This window comes from Phyllostomus discolor, chromosome 1 (assembly GCF_004126475.2).
Source record: "Phyllostomus discolor isolate MPI-MPIP mPhyDis1 chromosome 1, mPhyDis1.pri.v3, whole genome shotgun sequence".
NCBI lineage: Eukaryota > Metazoa > Chordata > Mammalia > Chiroptera > Phyllostomidae > Phyllostomus > Phyllostomus discolor.
The window spans coordinates 187,892,325-187,906,698 of record NC_040903.2 but is presented as its reverse complement, the minus strand read 5'-3'; the positions used below and the strand labels follow the sequence as shown (position 1 = coordinate 187,906,698).

Sequence of the window (14,374 nt, the reverse complement as noted above, 5' to 3'; positions counted from 1 at the left end):
ACATTTTGTTAGTTGTTTCTTTTAAATATTTTATTAGTGGTAGTTGTTACCACATTTAACTATGGGTATATAATGAAAAAGATTGAAATATAGTGTGTGAAGCTAAATGCCTTTGTTCTGATGCTTCTCTTGTTACCTCTAAAAGAGCTATATTTTTTTAGTTGCTAGTAAAATAGAATTTAATGAAGCATGGCAGCTAATTACAGAAAAACCTTCACCCCAATTACTGAGATTTCCTTTTGTCATTTCTACATACTTAGTTTTATAGATTTTTTTTGAATTCAAAACCAGAAGTAAATTAATCACTGTGATTTAATTCAGTCTTAACTTGCCTTATGTGAATAATGCTTCCTCTAATGCAAGTTGTGGCATTAAAATCAGTACTGATGTGGAGATTGTAGCATTTTTATCATCAAAGGTAGCCTTAGGTGATTTTTTTTAAATTTATAGAACAGTACCTAGATTAACTTTATTTGGTTGAAAGTATTTTATTGACTATTAATTACAATCATTTTTTAGATTCTTTTAAAATTTAATAACCAAAATCTATCCCCTGGGCTTTAATACTTGCTACTATTCTGTGCACTTAAAAGACAAGAGAAATGGGTGGGATGAGTGAAGATTTAAAAGGGAAAGAGGAGATTATGGAAAAGATAGAAAGGAGGTCAGTTAAAGCTAAAAAATGTACCCTACAGTTTGAAATTACTTTACTGGGATAATTATTCAAGTGAAGTAGATGGCTAGAGACTTTATTTTAAGCTTTTGGGATCCTATGAAAGAATGTAAGTGCCCATCAGTAAATGAATGGATCAAAACCTATGGTACATTTACATGATGGAATACTACACAGCAGAAAGAAAGGAGCTCCAACCCTTCATGACAGCATGGATACAACTGGAGAGCATTATGCTAATGAAATAAGCCAGGTAGTGAAAGACAAATACCATATGATCTCACCTGTAAGTGGAACCTAGTCAACAAAACAAACAAGCAAGCAACATACAACCAGAGACATTGAAATAAAGAACAAACTGACAGTAACCAGAGGGGAGGTGAGAGGAGACAATGCAAGGAAAAGGGGGAAGGGTTTTCAGGAACAACTATAAAGGACATATGGACAAAACCAAGGGGGTGGGAGGTGGGGATGGCTGGGGTTGGGTGGAGTGAGAGGGGAAAGGAGACAACTGTACTTGAACAACAATAAAAAAAGAAAGAATGGGACTTCCGGCAAGATGGAGGAATAGGTGGACGCACCGTACCTCCTCGTACAACCAAGATTAGAAAACCAATAATTTACAACAATAATTTACTATCAGAATAACACCCAGATCCGGCAGAGGATTTATCTGAATGGAAGTCGGACAGCCAAGAAGTTGAAGTAGACGCGTTCATCCGGACTGGTAGGAAAAGACAAGCCGGGCGGGCGCGGGGCTGGCTTGGGTCGGCGGCGCACGGAGGTCGGGGGAAGGTTTGGCACAAAATCGGCGCAAAAGCCATCCGGCGTGCAAGAAGGCAGCGGTGATCCCTGAGTACTCAAGCTGCGGCTGGCAGACCCAGAGGGGCAGCGATTGTGGACCAGGGCAGAGCTCGCGGCACAGAAGCCCAGACAAGGGTCTGAGTCCAGGGGAACGGAACTACCGCCATCGTTTTCTCCCACCCCGCTCCTGCTCCCGCCCCGCCTCCACTTATAACGGCACAATCTAGCGACGGGGGCACCCAGCCCCGGTGAGCACCTAAGGCTCCGCCCCCCACCGTAACAAGAGCTACCAGACCGGGGAAAAAAAAAAAGGAGAGACGGGAAAAAACACCATGTTTTCAACAGAGCAGATCAGTCCCCCAGGACTCATCCTTTTGAGCGACCAAGAATTAGCCAATCTATCAGATGCACAGTTCAAAACACTGGTGATCAGAAAGCTCACAGAACTGGTTGATTTTGGATGAAATTTAGATGAAAGAATGCAGATTACCATAAAACAGATGCAGGAAGACACGCGGAGGAGAGCCAATAGTGAAAGGAAGGAATCTGAGTCTCAAAACAATACAGTGGACCAGAAGGAAGATAGAATCAACCAAGCAGGAAAGCATGATGAAATAAGAATTCAAAAAATTGAGGAAAAGATTAAGAGCATCCAAGACACCTTTAAATGTTCCAATATCCGAATTATAGGGGTACCAGAATTGGAAGGGGAAAAGCAACAGATTGAGCATGTATTTGAACAAATAATAAAGGAGAACTTCCCCAATCTGGCAAAGGGAACAGTCTTCCAAGAAATCCAAGAAGCTCAGAGAGCCCCAAAGAAGTTGGACCCAAGAAGAAACACACCAAGGCACATCATCATTACATTAGCCAAGGTAAAAACGAAGGAGAGAATCCTAGAAGCAGCAAGAGGTAAGGGGACAGTCACCTACAAAGGAGTTCCCATCAGACTGTCAGCTGATTTCTCCAAAGAGACCTTACAGGCAAGAAGGGGCTGGAAAGAAATATTCCAAGTCATGAAAGACAAGGACCTACATCCCAGATTGCTCTATCCAGCAAAGCTCTCATTTAGAATGGAAGGGCAGATAAAGTGCTTCTCAGATAAGGTCAAGTTAAAGGAGTTCATCATCACCAAGCCCTTATTTTATGAAATGCTAAAGGGACTTATCTAAGAAAAGAAGATAAAGAAAAGACATGTATAGTAAAAGGACAGCAAACTCACAATTATTAACAACCACACCTAAAGCAAAACCAAAAGAAACTAAGTAAACAATTAGAACAGGAACAGAACCACAGAAATGGAGGGCACATGGAGGGTTAGCAGCAGGGAGGTGGGAGGAGGAGAGAGGGGGAAAAGGTATAGAGAATAAGTAGCATAGAATGTAGGTTGAAAATAGATAGGGGGAGGGCAAGAATAGTACGGGAAATGTAGAAACTAAAGAACTCATAAGTATGACACATGGACATGAACTAAAGGGGGAAATGTGGGTGGGAGGGGGGTACAGGGTGGAGGAGAGAAGGGGGGAAATGGGACAAATGTAATAGCATAATCAATAAAATATACTAAAAAAAAAGAAAGAATGTACAACTTGTATAATATGTAGACCACATATTTCTCATCATATTGGATTTTCTGCATCTTTTTTTATAGAATGAAGGTTAACATTAACCTTGTCATCATATTCTAATTTTTTAATGTCTTTTTTTCTAGTATGTAGTTTGGAAAAATCAGTAGAAACAGCTCTTTGGTTTTCATTTCTTGTTTCATGCATTTTGTAATAAGCATAAAATACCAGTGGGAAGATCCCATTATATGAAAAGTTTGGGCAGAGTTATGCACAATATTCAAACACAATTATGCCTTTAGAATTTAAATAAATTGAGATTTTGAATATTTTAAAATCTTAGTTTATTTTTAAACCTAATCTATCACAGAAGCACTCTACTTCCTCTAAATATAGTTTTCAATATATTTTTTCTATAAGTAGAAGTAACTTCCTTTTGATCAATTTGCTTTAATTGATCAAAATTAAATTAAATATTTAATTTATATATTAAATATTTATATATTTAAATTATATATTTTTAATTTAGAAAAATTATATATTTTTAATTTAGAATAACATCTCTAAATATTTCTTTGTATTCATAAATGTGAAAAACAAGGATGACATTCTTATACATATCTGGCATCATTTTCTTGACTCAATATTTAAATACTTCAAGAGGTTCTCTATGGCAATATACAGCTGAACCCAAAAGTGAAGGCAGCAGCCTTCCAAGAAGAGCTCCACAGACAGATGTGCTGGGTTCAGTGTGCCATGTAAATGCATACATGTGAATACAAGTACAGTAAAAGGAAGCTGAATTGATCTTAAGATGCATTAAAGGATGTTTGTCTTTGGATCTAGAGAGGTAATAATCATCCCAATACAGTCCATATTAATTCAGCTTCTAGCTGGGTATTTTATTTTTATTTATTTTATTTTGTTATTTATTGTTGTTCAAGTACAGTTGTCACCATTTCCCCCTACCACTCTTCCCCGCCTCACCATCCCCACCTCCTACCATCAATCCTACCTTCCTTTGGCTTTCTCCATGGGTCTTTTTACATGTTCCATGATGACCCTTCCCCTTTCCCCCATTATCCCCCCCACCTCCCCTCTGGTTACTGTCAGTTTGTTCTTTATTTCAATGTCTCTGGTTATATTTTGCTTGCTCATTTGTTTTGTTGATTAGGTTCCACTTATAGGTGAGATCATATGGTATTTGTCTTTTACCTCCTGGCTTATTTCACTTAGCATAATGCTCTCCAGTTCCATCCATGCTGTCATGAAGTGTAGGAGCTCCTTCTTTGTTTCTGCTGCATAGTATTCCATTGTGTAAATGTCCCATAGTTCTTTGATCTACTCATTTACTGATGGGCACTTAGGTTGCTTCCAACGCTTGGCTATTGTAAATTGTTTCAGCTGGATATTTTAAAAGAAATATTATCAAATGGCCACATGCATACCAGAAGATAATCATGAAGGTATAAAGTTCTGGGAATCTTGTTATAAGTCTCATAGTTAAAGGAAATATGAATATTTAGTTTGGCTAATTGAAGATTTGGGGAGAATTATGACAAGTGACTTAATATATTTGTAACAACATGGGTGGACCTAAAGAATATTATGCTGAGAGAAATAAGTCAGTCAGAAAAAGCTAAGAATCATGTGATTTCATGCATTTGTAGTATAAAACTGAAACTGATAGGCACAGACAACAGTAGCGTGGTTACCAGAGGGAAGAGGGTGAGGGAGAAGTAAAGGATAAAAGGGGCCAAATATGTGGTGACAGAAGATGATTTGACTTTGGGTGGCAGATACACAATGCAATGTACAGATCATGTATCATGGAGCTGTACACTTGAAACCTATATAATCTTGTTAACCAATGCCATTCCAATAAATTTAATTAATTAAGAAAATTAAAATAAGAATATTAAAACTATTTAAAATACAATGATCTATCTAATTCAGGAGAAAATGAACTCCTGACCAGTAAAGGATACAGGCAGAATGTAGTACAGGTCCTAACACTAAGATTACATGGTAATTGTGTCTGAATGCTTTTGAGTCCCATTATCTATCAGATGTTGTTTACAATTCAAACACATATATTCAAGGGATCTTGTATAAAAAATACAGGAAGGAGACCTGGCTTTGGGTGGTAAAATATGATACAATATATAGATGATATATTATGGAATTGTACACCTGAAACCTATGTAATTTTATTAACCAGTCACCCCAATAAATTCAATAAAAATTAAAAAATTATAGAACACATTTCTGTAATAATTAATAATTATTTCTCCCCAATGTTCATTAGTACATGTAAATACTATAGTTTTACAAATGAAACTAACTGGTTTTTCCAAGATGATAGAATAAATACCATCTTTAAAAAATTATGAGGACCCAGAATCCCCGGTAGGGCTAAGCCAGGCTAGGCCCATGGGACATGACATGTTTTCCTCATAATCTTTAAGTAGACTTCTAGTTGAGCAGGAGAGTCTGTGCCTAGCCTATGCTTACAAGGAACTGTATTCCTTAGCCTGTGGTATGAAAGCATCAGGCCCCAGGTATCTGAAAACCATGACTTTTGTATAAGTTTTCTACCTAAACATGGCAGGGGAACTTAACTATTGGCATGTCCACACGTGCTTTTCAATGGTTACTGCTGAAATATTACAGAGCAAGCATTGAGTTGTTTTTGATATTTATCTTTCCTAGCTCACCTTCAGGCCTTATCTGAAAATGTAGACTTTACCTGAAACCTCAATTTTATCTTTCCTTTCATGTATGAGAAGTTAAACTAAAGCTTGAGGGTTCATTAGAAACATTACAAGTAGAAGACAACTTTAATATTTTCTGTGATAGTAATTTGGAACATGCAAGTATATATATAGTTTTTTTGTGACTTTTGGCATAGTTTAAGAATGCTCCAATTGAAGCTTTATATTACTGTTAGCTAATATAATTATTAGGAAACTTTTTTTGTGTCAGGTAGTAGGCAGTATTAGTCTTCTCTGTTAAGGATTATTAACAGGGAGGAGTTATATAACTAAATTAAATCCTGTGTGACTCAAACCTCTCTCTAGGAATTATATTAACTGCATTCTTTTTATGTTCCATGTTGAAATTACTTTAGTGCACTAGTGTTTAGTGCACTAGTTTGTGTTTCATTTTCTCATCAGTCTGCCACTATCCTCTGAGGAAGGGACAAAGAATCATTTGGTAATAATAGTCCAGGAATAAGAAGTAGGAGTTGTCCATATGGGGCCATGGATGACTTGTTCAGTAGCCTGGCTTTATTTAGACTGTGGAGGAATGGGTTCCATGCTCTGTGTTCCCAGTTGTGGTGGAGATATCATACCACCACCCACCTTACTTACTTAGCTGGAGGATGAAAAGTGCTCTCATAGTGCAACTATAAGTGTTAGCAAGTAATTTAGTCTATGGTGGTTGTAATTGATTTTTCCTTTACCAGTTGTAAATTACAAGAACTAAGTCATGCCTTGCACCATATTTAATCTTAAGTCTTTACCTGGTATTTAGTACACATCATTGTTTTAAAATATAGATGAAAATGGAACCTCATTTGGAGAGTAATTTGGGTGAATAAAATATTTCTATATATATTTCTATATATATACATACTGAATGCAAAGACACAAGTATAATTTAGACTTTTGGGGAAAATTAAACCATGAATGAATCCACGTGCTGCAGATGGTGTTGTAGTATGAGGAGGTGTTTGTATCTAACCTATTATTTTGTTCTGAGCTGCCTTGATTGATCCATTTTCAAACTCTCACTAGAGTAAACCTACAAAAATGACTATTGAAACACCTGTTTTTGAATGAGATTCTAGTGCTTCCTACATAGGTTTTGCAGTTTACTAGAAAAAGGTAGGATTATGCAGATGGTTGGATTTTATAAATGGAACTTTTTAAAAAAGATTTTTATTTCTGTGATTTCTATTGTTATTATTTGACTATATTTGTTATATTTTATTTTTTCTTCCAGGGCTCTGTCTGCTTCCCACCCAGTCTCTCATCTCTTTCATGGTTTTTATGATAATGCCTAGAAGATGCCTGTCTTTTGGCTGAGGCTGATTGCTTTTGATTTTGGGTTCATTTAAATCCTGTGAAGTACTGAAAAGCCACTTTTAGCTCCTTTACTAGTAATGCCAAATAACCACAGGTGTCTCTGTTGGGCACAGCAGAGGCAGCAAGAGACTGGATAAAATAGAGAAAAATAGATTAAAGGATAATAAAAATTGTTATGTAAGAAAGAGATTTCTCAGGTGTTCACCGTGCATTGGCTCAGACAGCACTGCAGGTCCTGCTCCTGGGCGTGGTCCTGGAGTCAAGGATGCAGCCGCATGATGGGATGGTCTGAAGGCTTTCACTTCTGCTTTTTATGAGTCTTGATCTGTCTTGAGACCTTCAAACATTCTCTTCTTTTCATGTATAAGCATTCTTCCTCATTGTGGGGTTTTTTTTTTTCATTTTTTTATTGTTGTTCAATTACAGTTGTCCCCATTTTCCCCCCATTACTCCCCCTTGGCCTACCCACCTCCACCTCCCACATTCAATCCTCCCTGCCATTGTCTTCATCCATGCATCCTCTATACCAGTTCCTTGACTTCACCCTTCTCCTTCTCTCCCCCATTATTCCTCTCCTCCCTCCTCTCTGGTGACTGTCAGTTTGTTCTTTATTTCCATGTCTCTGGTTCTATTTTGCTCATTTGTTAGTTTTGTTGATTAGGTTCCTCTTATACGTGAGATCGTTTGTCTTTCACTGCCTGGCTTATTTCACTTAGCATAATGCTCTCCAGTTCTATCCATCATTAACAAATCAATACACAACAACTGCTAGTGAGGTTGTGGAGAAAAGGAACTAGTACACTGCTGGTGGGAATACAGATTGCTGTAGCCACTGTGGAAAACAGCGTGGAATTTCCTCAGAAAACTAAAAATGGAGCTGCCATTTGACCTGGCAATTCCACTGCTGGGATTATACCCTAAGAATCCTGAAACACCAATTCAAAAGAACCTACACACCCCAGTGTTCACAGCAGTGCTATTTACAATAGCCAAGTGCTGGAAACAGCCCAAGTGCATATCAGTAAATGAGTAGATCAAAAATGGTGGTACATTCGGTGGCTGGTGTGGCTCAGTGGGTTGAGTGCCAGCCTGCAATCCAAAAATGGTGGTACATTTATACGATGGAATACTATGCAGCAGAAGAAAGAAGGAACTCCTACCCTTCACAAGGGCATGGATGGAACTGGAGAGTATTAGTATATATTAAGTGAGATAATCCAGATAGTGGAAGATGAATACCATATAATCTCCCCTGTAAGTGGAACCTAATCAACAAAACAAACAAGTGAGTAAAATAGAACCACAGACATCACAACAAAGAACAAACTGACAGTAACCAGAGGGGATGGGGAAAGGAGACAATGGGGGAAAGAAGGGGAAGGGTCATTAAGGCACATGTATAAAGGACCCATGGACAAAGCCAAAGGTGGGTAGGATTGAGGGTGGGAGGTGGGAGAATGTGGTGGGGAAAAAATTGGAGACAACTGTACTTGAACAACAATAAAATAAATGAATACATAAGTACATAAAAGAAAAAAGAAAAAAGAGAAATTAATGGGAAACAGCTTTCCCAGGGAGAACCAGTCATTGTTAGAAGAGAAGCAGCCCAGTACAGCCACCAAGTTACACCCAGGTCTTTCAATTAAGATCCCTCTTGTCGAATGGTGCACTTTCAAATTCCAGTACATCCAAACAGACTTACATGTTTAATCTGACAGTTTTTACTTGACTTTAGAGTGCCTTCTAAAGTAGCGAAATCAGTGGTCTCATAATTTTAGCATGTTTTTAATGATTCACACTATTCAGTAAATTATAGAGCACAGTACACTTAGAAGTAATTCACTCATTCAACCATTCTCAAGATAGTTGAGAACCATTCTTCCATTTGGTAAGGAAGCAAATAAAACCAAAATCCCAAGCCAACATCCTCTTTACTGTTAATAATAACACTTTATTATCATTTACATCTTCTGTTGGAAGAGTTTTGATTTTACTAATGGCTTATTAACTTCATAATAAGTATTGTGTGGTTAAAAGAAAATGGAAAATAGTGTTTAGAAGGAGGTAAAATTTACCATGCTGAGAGCTGAGGCTTGACAGGAAGTTTAGTCAAGAATCCACAAATATTTACATAAATATTGATGCATAGGTTGGAGTTTAAAGATCTGTTTCTGGTTCCAGTGTTCAATAGTAAATGTTGATTGAGTTCCTACTTATACTCAGGACATTGTTCCAGTCTCTGGGATGACACTGATGAATCAGGAGGTTCCCGTCACACAGGACTTGCAATCTAGCAAGACTGATAAATCAATTTCTGCTTTCTTTGACCTGCTGATAGTGTTTTAATAATTATTTCAAGAGGCACTTGGCCTTCAGGCCTGTGACACCTGGAAGAATGTAGACCAAGAATCAGAGGGAAACAGACACATATTTACTGAATGTTATGGCACAGTCAATGTTTGATTTTGATTCCCTGAGTTCTGACTACAAAGTCCATGCTCTTTACATCACTTACATGTCTCAGGCCTCCTGTGTTCCAGCTGCTGTGCCAGACACTGGAGGTGAAGGTGTAATCGAGAGAGGCGAAGTCCTTGCCTCATAGAACTTATAGTCCAGTGGGGTAGACAGACATGATTGCATAAATAATTAATATTTTCCACTTTCCTAATAAAAATCTAAATGATTCTGAAGTGTTAGCATTCAATGTAAAAAAAATTGATTTTCTTTTTTAACATAGAGAAGGGTGGGTGGTTATCACCTACATGGAGAATAAGTGCACTATTCCTAAACATTCTGTGCTCTGAGATACAGTGAAGGCTGTGAACCCTAAATTGTACAGCTGTGTGATCTCTGATTACTGCTTTGTTAAGTACTCTGAAGCTAAGTAACAGCAAGATTATGATAGCATCTTGTCTCTCTTTTTATTAATCCATAAGAGGTATGCAATTTTGCTGAACTGAATCAGTATAATTACAACTAGGAACAATGAAACTTAAAATTTTAGTGAGCTCATGTTGCCTAACTTAGGATGTGTATTAGATTCATGTTGGGACTTTCCAATATGGAGAAAAGTTCTTGTGCTCTTATTGTTGGAGTTAGAAAAAGATGCTTTCAATTGTACAGGTGTTTAATATGTAACATTTCAAAATTCTATACAAATTTTATTTCTTAAATTCTCTTAAGAACCTATGTTTTCTTAAGAATGATATTTTAGTGAACAGAGTTCAGAAAGCCATAGGATCTAACTTAAGCCAACAACCATACACTACCACTATGAGAAAGTACTGAGCAAATACATGTATTAGTAATGGTCTTGCCATCAAAACCTATTACTTATTCGTGACACATATATACAACAAAAAGAACTGGTTCTGTCATCTAAATTTGGTAGAACACTAGAGCTAATGTTTTCAATATTAAATTTATTTTAATTGTTTTTTAATCTTATGTGAGGATATGTTTACTGATTTGAGAGAGAGAGAACTTTGCTATGAGAGAGAAACATCAATCAGTTCAGTCCTGTATACCCCCTGACCAGGAATCAAACCTGCAACCAACTGAGTCCATCCAACTGAGCAACCCAGCCAGGGCTACCTTTAATCAGTTTGAGGAATGTTCTTGTGGTGAAATTTTCTTATAAGCCCACAGAGAAAGAGTTTCACTTATTTGGCTTCTTGAGAACTATTGTAAAATGTTCAAAAATAACGTAAAACAAACCAAACAAGCCAATGAACAATAAAAAAACCAACTAATTTTTATTTCTTGATACTTTATTTTAAAGGTATTTTATAGGGGATTCAAAAGAGCTGATAGAAAAACCTAAATCTTAAATGTTTTTTCCAACTAAAAAAATGTGTGAGCTGAGATTATTATTTAATATTAACATACTGCCTTTCTCTATTGGCAAGTGTATGTAAGAATGTTACTGTCAAAGCATGAGTTACTTCACAGAACTAAATTTTCTACTTGATTGAAACTTGTACTTTCCTGCACAATTATTTACAAAGGATCTTGAGAAAAGCCTTTTAAATGATATTGCATATTTTCCTTAAAGTATATGTAAGAATATTATGTTACATAGTTATGAGAATATGTTCATCACAGAGTTGCCCTACATCTGTTCATGAAGTTAAAGATGTACTTATTTAATCCCATCATTCCAAATCCCTTAGCAGAGAAAGATAGTAAGGTAGGTCACTATAGGTTTAAAGATGACCTCTTAAAATAGTATACCAAACACAACTTAACTTTATGTTTGTTCATATTTGTAATGACTTTTACACACAATTATAGGTGTCATAAAATTAAAATCAATATAAAACAAGACAACAGACACACATAAACTCTTATACATACACATTTAGGTAAAAAATTAAACACAACAGAGGTGTATTCAGCCACCTGGAGTGTCATTGCCACTGAACTTGGTCATATCAAGCTTCTGATTTTCCTGACAACTGAATTAAAAAGAGAAATGCTGTCTATTAAAGAAAGTAAACATGTTTGTCTAAAGAGTTAGAAACTTTCTTCTGGCATTGAATTCAAAAAGGGCTTTGTCATGTAAGGCTACTTGTTTGCAAGTAATAGAGCATTTTGGTTAAGATCACAGATCAGCAAACTTTCTCTGTACAGGACCAGAAAGTACATAGTTTAGGTTTGGCAGGCCATGTAGTTATTGTTTCAGATACTCAACTTTGCCACTGTAGCATGAAAAGAGCCACAGATAATATGTAAATAGATATAGCCATGTCCCAATGGAGCAGTGTTTATGGACACATTAATTTGAATTTCATATATTTCTACATGTCATAGAATGTTATCTTTTTCTTGGATATTTAAAGCCATTTAAAAAATGTAAAAACCATCCTTAATTCACTAGCCATACAAATACAAGTGGTGGGCCAGATTTGGCCCTTAGTTCTTAGTTTGCTGACTTCTCCTTATGATTATTGAATAAGATTGTCAGATTTCTATCCTATTTAAAATGGCATCATCTCCATCTCTAAAGTCCTTAGGTACTGTCTATAATTTTGTTTTCTTTATAGAGTTTCTCATAATCAAAACTGTTATATATATAGTTTACTCCTTTATTTATTGATTGTGTCCTATTAGAACAAATATTTTGTGTAGGGAATATTTTGTGACAGGGAATTTTGCCTCTTTTGTTTGACTCTTTTGTTGAATAATTAGCACCTAGAATAGTGATTGGTACATGTAGATGCTCAATAAATATTTATCAATGGATTTAATTCTGGGTTTCATAAGAACATATACATTTAGTAGCCACTAATATATAAAAAGCCATGAAGACCTAGCTATAATCACTGAAAATGATATTATAGCTAGGAAAGAGAAAAGAGCATAAGATCAAGCTTTAAGAAAATGCTACTTTTTAGAAATTGTTGTTCAAATACAGTCAACTCCATTTTCCCCCCACCACTCCCCCCCACCCCAGCCTATAAGTGGAACCTAATCAACAAAACAAACAAGCAAGCAACATATAACCAGAGAAAATGCTACTTTTAGATGGAGTAGATGAAAATGGCCAGAAAAGACACTGAATAGTACCTGGTGATATCAGATGAAAGGCAGAAATATTTGATTTAATAGAACCCAAGAAAGAAAATGAACAACTGTGTTGAAGTCTTCTAAGAGATAAACAGTATGGAACTTCTTCAAAAAATTAAAAATGGAACTGCCATTCGACCTGGCAATTCCACTGCTGGGATTACACTCCAAGAATCCTGAAACACCAATTCAAAAGAACCTACGCACCCCAATGTTCATAGCAAGAACAATTTACAATAGCCAAATGCTGGAAGCAACTTAAGTGCCCATCAGTAAATGAGTAGATAAAAAAAACTGTGGTACATTTACACAACAGAATATTATGCAGCAGAGGGAAAGGAGCTCCTACACTTCATGACAGCACAGAGGGATCTGGAGAGCATTGTGCTAAGTGAAATAAGCCAGGAGGTGAAAGACAAATACTGTATGATCTCACCTATAAGTAGAACCTAATCAACAAAACAAACAAGCTAGCAAAATATAACCAGAGACATTGAAATAAAGAACAAACTGACAGTAACCAGAGGGGAAGGGAAGGGGGATAATAGGGGAAAGAAAGAGAAAGATCATCAAGGAACATGTATAAAGGACCCATGGACAAAGCCAAAAAGGGGAAAGATTGATGGTGGGGTGGGGGAAAGTGGTGGTAGGAAAATGGAGACAACTGTACTTGAACAACAATAAAAAAGATTAATAAAGATAAATTAAATGTGAATAATTTCACTTTGATTTTTTAATATGGAGTTTATTGGTGAACTTGATAAAAGGAGATTTATTAAAGTAGAGGAGACAGATGCAACATTGGAATGAGGAGGAGTAATGTGTAGTAATTGAGACAGTGTGATTTTGGCATAGGGATAACCAAATTAACATATGGTAATGATACAATTTAATGAGTTTAAAAATAACTCCAAACATATGGGGAGACTTTGTATATTATGACAGAGACAGGCCATATACATCAGTGGAAAAGACAAGACCATTCAGTACATGTTACTGAGATTAATGGATACCCATATGAGGAAAAAAATTCAGTTTGACCTCTCCTTCACATCATATCAATCATTTCTAGACGTTAAGACTTAAATATGAAAAGTGGCATCATTTTTTTTACAGAAATAGAAAATATATATATTCTGAAATTCATAAGGAACCACAAAGGACCACAAGAGCCAAAACAATCTTGAGGTAGAAGAAGAAAACTAGAGGCATCACGCTTTCTGATTACAAAATCTATTTCAAATATGCAGTAATTAAAACAGTGTGTTACCAGCATAAAGACTGACATATAGACCCTGAAAGAGAATAGAGGGCCCAGAAATGAGCTCATACATACGTAGTCAACTGATCTTTGACAAAAGGGTGCAAATAATTCACAATGGGGAAAAGATAGTCTTCACAATGGTGTTGGGAAAACTGGATATTCACATGCAAAAAAAAAGTGAAGTTGGATCCTTACTGTAAACCATACAGTAAGTCACCTAAGTCAACTCAAAATGGATTAAATATAAGCATAAAACCTGAAACTGTAAATCTCCTAGAAGAAACCACAGGGGAAATCTTCCTGCCATTAGTCTTGGCAGTGACATTTTGGATATGACTCCAAAAGCATGGGCAGCAAGAGCAAAAACAGACAAGTGGAACTACATCAAACTAATAAGCTCTGCACAGCA

At 36.4% G+C, this 14,374-nt stretch overlaps 1 protein-coding gene and 1 long non-coding RNA gene across 2 annotated transcripts in view; both read left to right on the top strand.

Annotated features, from left to right (window-relative positions):
- The window catches only part of KCNH5 (potassium voltage-gated channel subfamily H member 5), a 259,894-nt gene that overhangs the window by 162,595 nt on the left and 82,925 nt on the right, over positions 1-14,374 (top strand). The window contains 1 exon segment of the mRNA XM_036010818.1: positions 788-796. Coding sequence (XP_035866711.1) covers positions 788-796 — 9 coding nt within the window.
- LOC118497143 lies at positions 885-8,418 on the top strand. The gene is made up of 3 exons (XR_004899687.1): positions 885-959; positions 2,579-2,583; positions 8,393-8,418. It is a non-coding gene; the product is annotated as an uncharacterized LOC118497143 (long non-coding RNA).